The sequence below is a fragment of the Gavialis gangeticus genome, unplaced genomic scaffold (genome assembly GCF_001723915.1).
Source record: "Gavialis gangeticus isolate Ggan-Ray unplaced genomic scaffold, GavGan_comp1, whole genome shotgun sequence".
In the NCBI taxonomy this organism is placed as follows: domain Eukaryota; kingdom Metazoa; phylum Chordata; order Crocodylia; family Gavialidae; genus Gavialis; species Gavialis gangeticus.
The window spans coordinates 21,753,022-21,761,463 of record NW_017729022.1 but is presented as its reverse complement, the minus strand read 5'-3'; the positions used below and the strand labels follow the sequence as shown (position 1 = coordinate 21,761,463).

Here is an 8,442-nt window from a genome sequence, read left to right as displayed (position 1 = left end):
TTGGTTGCCCCTAAGCATAATCTTCCCTGCTGGCCCCGCATGGACATGCGCCAGGATAATTCTCTCAAAAAGCTTACCCAGGATTGAGGTAAGACTAACCGGCCTATAGTTTCCTGGGTCTTCCTTCCTCCCTTTTTTGAAAATGGGAAACACATTGGCCCTTTTCCAGTCCTCTGGCACCACACCAGAGCACCATGAGTGCTCGTAAAGCCGTTCCAGGGGTCCCGCAATGACCTCAGCTAATTCCCTCAGCACCCTGGGGTGGAGATCGTCAGGAGCAGTTGATTTAAATACATCCAATCCCTCCAGAAATTCCCTGACTAGATCCTCACTGACCCTAGGCCTGGGTGCGCCTCTCCTGGGGCCTGCAGGGGTCCCAGTGGGAGGGGTGACCTGGTCCCTGCTCAGGAAAATGGAGGCAAATAAATTGTTAAGTTAGCTTTGTCATCTGGTGTGATGACCAGATTTCCTAGCATGTTTTGCAGAGGCCCCACGTTACCCAGTACCTTCTTTTTACCCCCTTTTTTTACCCCCTCTTTTTATATCATCTCCCATAACAAGGAAGCTAAGGAAGTATGTGTTAGAAGAATGAACTGTAAGGTGGATAGAAAACTGGCTGGACTGTCAAGCTCAAAGGGTAGATGCCAATGGTTTGATGTCTATTTGGCAGCAAGTATCAAGTGGAATGCCCCAGGGTTGGTCCTGGGGCCGATTTTGTTAAGGATCTTCATCAATGATCTGGAAGATGGGATAAAATTCAGCCTCAGCAAGTTTGCAGATTACACCAAACTGGGGGGGAAGTGGTAGATAAGCTGGAGGGTAGGGCTAGGACTCAGAGACCTCAACAAATTGGAGGATTGGACCAAAAGCTCTCACATGGGTTTCAATAAGGACACTTCCAAAGTCTTGCACGTAGGATGGAACAAATCCATGCACCAGTACAGGCTAAGGGCCAACTGGCTAAGCAGCAGCTCAGCAGAAAAGGACCTAGGGATTATAGTGGACAATAAGCTGAACCGTGTGCTCTTGCTGCCAAGAAGGCTAACAACATATGGGGTTGTATTAGTAGAAGCATTACCAGCAGATAGAGGGAAGTGCTTATTCCCCTCTATTTGGCACTGGTGAGGTCACATCTGGAGTAGTGTGTCCAGTTTGGGGCTCCCCACTACAGAAAGGATGTGGACAAATAAGGAACAGCAATATCAACTTGCAGCAAGGGAAGTTGAGATTTGATATTAGGAAAATCTCTCTCATTTAGAGGATGCATCTACAGAAGACATTTACTGCAGAGTAGACTAATTAGCTCCTTAGTAAATGTTTCACATCTACATGTTCATCCCTATTAGGCTGCAGGAAACTAATAAACTCTGCAGCAGCATACATGTAAACACTGACAGGGCTGGCTGGGGCAAAAGGGTGCTTCAGTTTAAGGGCTTCCTGCTGGCTAGCTCCATATTGCAGCATCCTCGTGTCTCCAGCCAGTCCCTCTGCAGCAGGCTGAGCCAAGTCGGAGCAGCCCCAGGCTGGCAGGCTGACCCCCTAGGTCCTCTGCCAGGCAGGGCTGCTCCGACCTGGCTTAATGTTCCAACAGCATGCCCAGGAGCAATAAACTCTGGCACCATAGGCACTGAAGTTTATTACAGCGTACTAATAGGAAGCGTATACACACTCAAGGGACAATAAAGTACTGGAATAGGTTCTAGGTTGTAGAATCTCCCTCCTTAGAGGTTTTTAAGACCCAGTTGACAAAGCCTTGGCTGGGATGATATCATTGGATGGTCCTGCTTTGAGCAGGGCATTAGACTAGATGATCTCCTGAGATCCCTTTCAGCCCTAATTTTCTATGATTTCATTATTCCAAAGTGTAATGTGAAGTAACCTATAGAATTCTTCAGTTTATCACATGGATATTACCAACATGTATGTATTTAAGTATTTTCCAAGCTACCAGCATTTCTTGGCTTGAGGGGACTCAGGCCAATATCTTCTTCAGCTTGTGAAAACTAGTTCACCCAGAATCAACTGCTCAGTGGATTGGTTATAGGAAGAGAGAAAAAAAAAAAGGTTCCTTACCCTCAACATCCTGAGTAAACAGTGAAGGGGAAAAAAGAAAAATTAGGCCGAATAAACGCAATAAAAAAACCAAAAAAATCCTTATAAAGTTAGTTCTCCAGGTTCAGATGAGTATTCCACAACAAGCAATAAAAGCCTCATATAACAAGACATTTGTAATTGGATTAAGATATTAGAAAATGTACCATAGGAACAATCCCACACTTGTAGGAAAATCAAAGTGGTGACAAGGGGTCTCCCCCCGCCCATTTCTGCTTTCTGAAAATTGATGAAGATTGCTAGTCTAGACCAGTTAAGTGACCCATACAAAGAGCTGATCTCCAGCCTCTACCCCTGGCCCAGCTTCCACAGAGGAACTGCCATCACAGTTTGCATTCATTTTAACCCTGAAGTGAAGGGATAAGGATGGCGATCTGACTTTCTTGCCACAAATGCTGGGCCTCCAGAACAGAGCTGAGACTAAGGTAGACAACACAGAAAAGGCCTCAAGACAGTTATGACTGGTACTTGACTAGAGAGAGAAAATCTGGCTATGAGGAATCAGCGCACAGATCGCAAAGAATCCTGATACATGAGCATGATTATGCAAGCTGTTGACAGAGAAAACAAGACAACGTATTCTGAAAGGCTGAATTGTTCCATGAAAGCTGAGCTGTAAGAACAGATTAGAAACTAAATGAATTTAATACAAGTTAGCGGCAACATTAGTTTCCACTAATGAGACCAGAGGGGCCAAAGGTGAGACACTGAACCAGTTAGATACTGGAGTAGCATTGGGAATGCCTAGGTGAGAAGCCATGGACATATTGTTAATGGAACAATATGTTGTTGCTCCTCTTAGACGTGCCTCATTGTGCTCTTGTCTCATCCCAGTGAGGTGTCCCATCCAAAACAGACATACTTTCCACGCTGCCAGGACACGGTCAAGACCTAAGAGCCTGTGTAATGGTCAACAGGTTTCTTATTCTGTCTTCATACTGCTGACCAAATTTTTCCAGTGCTAATGTCTACCTCTGATTAGTAAGGGAACGAATTTTCATTAAAAAAAAATTAACCTAAACAAAAATTTGCAGCAGAAGGAAATAAAACTGAGAAGCCATTCTGTCTTACCACAGCATTACCAAGCTGTAAGTCTAATTTTATTAGCAACTACTACTTTAGTTCATAAGAAGTGACCAATAAAAGATAACGGGAAGACATTAAATGAACCTTTGCATAGTAAGGTTCTAAATCATGCTATGCTGAAATGTTGTGGAGAAAGAACACTTGGAAAGAACGTCAGAAGAAACCACTGTATAGGTTCCAAATTGCATTGGTTTCAAATAGTGTTTAACCACAGCAAAAGAAAACTTGTATCTTTAACTGTTAATGTTCAAGAAAACCATGGCTATACACAAGACAACAAGAATTATAAACATAATAAAATGTTATATCCACAATCAATTTTTAAGAACTGACATTATTTATATATTGTATAAAAATAAAGATGATTATCTGACCAAGCACATTCATAATCACTGGCTGTCTATTCATATGTTCTTGAGGTAACTAGGATTCCACTTACTCCTAAAGTCCATTGAAAAAAAGAGATAGAAACAAGAATGAAGAAAAGCTAGTCACCCTGTTAAGGTGCAAGACTAAACATTGTAAGCCTACATGCCTATTCCTGATTCTGCTACACTGCTTCCCTTATGACCTTGACATGTCATTCAACTGTGATAAAAGTGCTATTTTATCCAGCCTAAATTTCAAACACTTTACCACAAAACAGAGCTCTAAAAAAATGAATAGTTTTAGATCAATCAAAATGTTGTTTCATTTTTTTCTTCACTGCAAATTTACTGTTTATTCAGAACTTATGGGGGGTGGGGAAGGGGGAGGAAGGAATGACACTGAATCCCATGTAGTACAAATTGAACACACTTAAGGAGTCACTCTAATTAAAGTGCCCACAGCACCTTGTGTATTTAGCATCCCCACACTTCAAAATGGCAGCAGGGGCACTTTAATTAAAGCTTGTTCAACAAGCTTTAGTTAAAGTGCCCTGCTGCCATTTTGAAGAGCAGGGATGCTGAATACACATGATGCACAGACTAATTAGCATGTTCCAGCAGACTCAATTAATCGAGTCTGCTCCAACCTGCCTGAATTAGAATGAATCAGAGCAGGCGTTGGGTACGTGTCTCGGTGCTCAAGAGTACTAGGTATAGTTCCGAGGTACGAAAGGGGATTTGTTCTCGGATGCTCCAGAGGACTAATACTATTGTTGGTAAAGTCAAAAGCAAATCTCACTAAGTAGAATTTTCTCCCAATGCATTTTAAAGGAGTACATTTAATACTGTGTTAAAATGATAATACAGAATTTTCTAGGATTTGGGAGATCAGTGTTTTGCTGTACCTTTATGTACCTTACACTGATACCAGCTATTTAAAAATGAATGCACCAGTTTTCGAAGGCTTTTTGCCCTCAATAAAACAAACAGAAAAGACAAGTTTTGAAGTCTTCAAGAGCTCTCATAGAACTTGCAGCAATGTGTGGTCCACAGTAAGAGAGAGAATCAAAAGCATCAGAACCTTTTCACTCAGTTATCCAACCAGTGTAGGAGCTTTAAGACACACTGCCAGATATTCTTACTAGTAATTTAAGACCATCTATAAAACCTACCATCAAAATAAACCTGAGATGAAAAAAATCCTACTAGTCCTCATGAGGGCTACTTAATGTCACAGAAATACTTATTTCTGACAGATCAAAATTACAATACAAAAGAAATTGCTCACCATGCCAATAAGTCTCACCCCCAATGAATCATCAAGTTACACCTCACACAAAAGTGTATTTCTCCTCTTTATTCCCCATAAATGAGGGCCCTCACCTTGCAATCAGATTTAGGTATATACAAGCCCTTAGCTCTTTGTGGCGTACCCACAAAAAGCCAGGGGACTTAACACCAGGGGAAGAATTTGTTTAAATGGATTTAATTTCAGAATGTAGACACAAAAATTTGTAGCCTTAACTTTGCAAAGCATTTAGGAATTAAGGTGAACAGAGTCTTATTTCTAGAGTTCATCGTTTTACCCCTGCTAATAGAAGTCATGTTTAAAAGACAACACAGTAGAATCAGTAGTAGTTCAAGATACTTCATGTCAGATGTGCAACTAGGTGAAACTGGTCTGGTATATTTACATGTATCACTGAAAAAATACCCTTTCTATTTTGTTACCCAAGTAAATAAAAATTACAGGTTTTCTGTCGTTCCCGTCTGGACTTTACCTATAACAATGACTCTAGGATAATACTAGAAGTGTATGCTTACAATAACTGTCAGTTCACGCCACCAAAGAAATAATTGGCACCGTAAACTCCTAGAATAAGAAGCAGAACTATTAGACATTAGCAACACAGCAAGATATGTAAAGTATGACACTGTAAATCCTCATTTCCATATATGGCACCCATGTATACTTGTCAAGTACAAGAGAGGCCCACTTGCTCAGAAGCATATTCAAATACAACTTGCAACAAGGCTCACGCAAATGCACACATTATTAGGTTGGCAAATTCTGGAACGCTTGTAGCTTCAAAACGTTCAGTGTTTAGGACCCAAATCCTTAAACCCCATTACACTGGGCTGAGAACCTGGATACAGAAAAGGGCAAAGGGAGCCCGAGCCCAAGCCCAAGACCAAGCCCAAGCCCAAGCCCAAGCTCAAGCCCTGCATATACCTGGAAATGCAAGTGGCCAGGTTGCCACTTTTTTTCTTGCTATATTCCTGAGGCAGCTTAAGCAGGTGCTGATAATAACAACCCCTCCATAATGACACTGATCAAGAATCACTGGAGGCAGAAATGCTTGGGCCATGCCACTTTTCCTAGTACACCCCAATAACACCCTGCACTAGACAGATAATTTACAGGTGGTGTTCTGGTGTTACATTAACTAAAAGAAACTTATCCATCTTTCTATCTCATTAGGATACTTTTGGAATCTCAACTCATTTAGGACACTTTACGGTATCTTGGTATCTCATGACAAGACAGACAATACTGGGGACCAGACTCTGACCCTTGAATATTTGTGTTTACATTTATTTATCTAGCATAGAAGTTCTGCTTTGGTAAAACATTAAGAACATTTAACATTAAGAAAAGTGAGTTCAGATAAGAAAGACAGACTTCATATCTTAATGATACAGGTTACAGAAAAAGAGTTTGTTACTACAACCACAGGTCCTAGAGGGACTTTCTACAAAGCTTTTCCTACTATACGAGTGGTTCTTAACCTTTTTAGACTCAAGGCACCCCTTGGGAAAATCCCAGCTTTTAGCTTTCTTTCGCTCAGTTTTTGACTATGGAAAAATACCAGAGCAATTCTTCTGTTGCAGAGAACTCAGAAAGACCACAACAGGTCAGAATGTTTTTGACACTATGGAGTCCTATTTGAAATCTCTGGGCTTATCTTGTGAATCCCATGTAGATATTTGCATACCTAACCATGCTAATATTGATTGTAGGGGACCCTGGTGAGAATCACTGCACTACATAAATGCTTCAAGACGATCGTTATATTCATTTAGAGACACCACAAAGGTGAACCAGTCAAAGTACTGAATACACACGGTTTACAAGTGCATGGAGGAGCAGCAATTAGAAAGGAGGATGGCAGAGTGGAGTTTAAAAATTAGCATTTTTTTTTGAAATGCATAGACAGGGGAGTGCATAGGCCCTTATCTCCATGTCCCTGCAGTTTCTCCTTATTTAGGAAAATAAAAGTGGTAAACAGTTAGCTACTGCACACATTTGGTAACTGTTACAACTACAACTGTTCTCATATCCTGCAAGAGAGAGATTTCCCAAATGTTCTCATTCTACATCAGGACAAATCCAAGACCTTCCAGAGCTTTTTTGTGAAAGGCCAGAGACCAAGCCGCTTCAGAACGGTCAAAGGCCCCATGGTTGAAGGATTTGTTCTCACACGTCCTTACGAGCAACCAAACCTCTGACGCTTTGCCTACTCTGGAGCAGTTGCTCTCTCTTGCCACCCTGACAAATATTCCCTAGAGAAAGTTCAACCAGACTGGTACATTCTCATAGAAGGCTTATGGTTTTGACAAATTAACCTGAAAAGCCATGTCACTGGAAAACCTGACCTCACTGCAGGATCCAGGAGATCAGATGGCCTTCAAGAGCAGATGGACTTCAGAACTACTGAAGCGCATACACAGCTGCAGAGGTCTACACCCCATTTTCCAAAACCCTCTTTTGGATCCACCAGTCCCGATCCCACCCATGCTCCTGAAGTCTGCGAAGCTGCATGTACACAAGCAGTATTCAGGACCCACGTCTCATAACAGAATCAAGAGCCCAAATGTGAGCTTTTGTAGAGTGTCATTTTGGGAACACAAACCCCTGTTAGAGACCTGGGTAGCACTTAACAGCCAGCATTTCACGTCTGCATCCGTCATCTGGGGTACATGTTACAAGTTGACTATAAAACATCGGACTGGAAAAGGAACACATCTTCACCTCCATCTTCACTGAGAAGCATCAGTAGCGGGGAACCAGCAGGTACTAAGGGACACTGTCGTTAATGCACGTGTACAAATATGTTCACTGGAAGAGAGGAATTCCCGAGAGATGCTAACAGGCAAAGAAAGGAGGGCTGAGGAATATGAGCAGCGGCACTGCTCCCGGCTTTAGCCATCCTCCCAGGGATGAGCCACCTCAAGCCCGGGTGCAGGGCTTCTGGCCCCACCAGCGCCTAGGTAAGAGGAAGCCGCCCTGGCAGCTGTAGCCCGGCGCGTCCGGAAAGGGGCAAGGCTCCTATTGTCCCTTTCAATGCCCAGCCTTTCCCGCAGCGCAGCCAAGCCCCGCGGCTTCACGGAGCACGCAGGAGCCAGCGGAGGGAGGCTCTGCCCGTCCTGTCCCTGCCTCCAAGGCCGCCGGGGAAGGGGCAGCGCGGCGCGGGGGGCGCGAACGGCCACTCGCCCCGCTCCCCCCAGCCTGACTGCGACGGGGGGCCGCGGCGGCCCCCACGGACACGCACCTTTCACTTGACTTTCGTACTCCGCGATGATCTCTTTGTCCTTCTTGCCGCGGCCGGGGGCGGACATCCTCCGGCGCTGCTGCCTGCCCGCTCCGCGCCGGGGAAGCCGCAGGCGGCGGTGACTGCGATCCGGCTGCCGGGGGAGGGGGTCGGCTACGCTAACCCCGGCGCTGGCACCATCATCTCTCGCCGCCTGCCGGGCGAGGCGGTCCCAGCCCTGGGCGGGGCGCGGCGGCGGCGGCAGCAAAGGGCACAACAACAAACGCCCGGCCCCAGCCCCGGTTCTGCTGCTGCTGTCGCTGCTCCCCGGCGGGGCCCCCTCG

At 44.3% G+C, this 8,442-nt stretch overlaps 1 protein-coding gene across 2 annotated transcripts in view; it reads right to left on the bottom strand.

Moving 5' to 3' along the window:
• SRGAP1 (SLIT-ROBO Rho GTPase activating protein 1) overlaps positions 1-8,407 on the bottom strand; it is a 278,881-nt gene extending 270,474 nt beyond the window's left edge. For both annotated transcript variants that reach the window (XM_019514652.1, XM_019514653.1), the window contains exon 1: positions 8,120-8,407. In XM_019514652.1, the coding sequence (XP_019370197.1) occupies positions 8,120-8,186 (67 nt within the window). In that variant the 5' untranslated portion in view covers positions 8,187-8,407. The remainder of the gene's footprint in view (positions 1-8,119) is intronic.
• Positions 8,408-8,442: the final 35 nt, after the last annotated feature.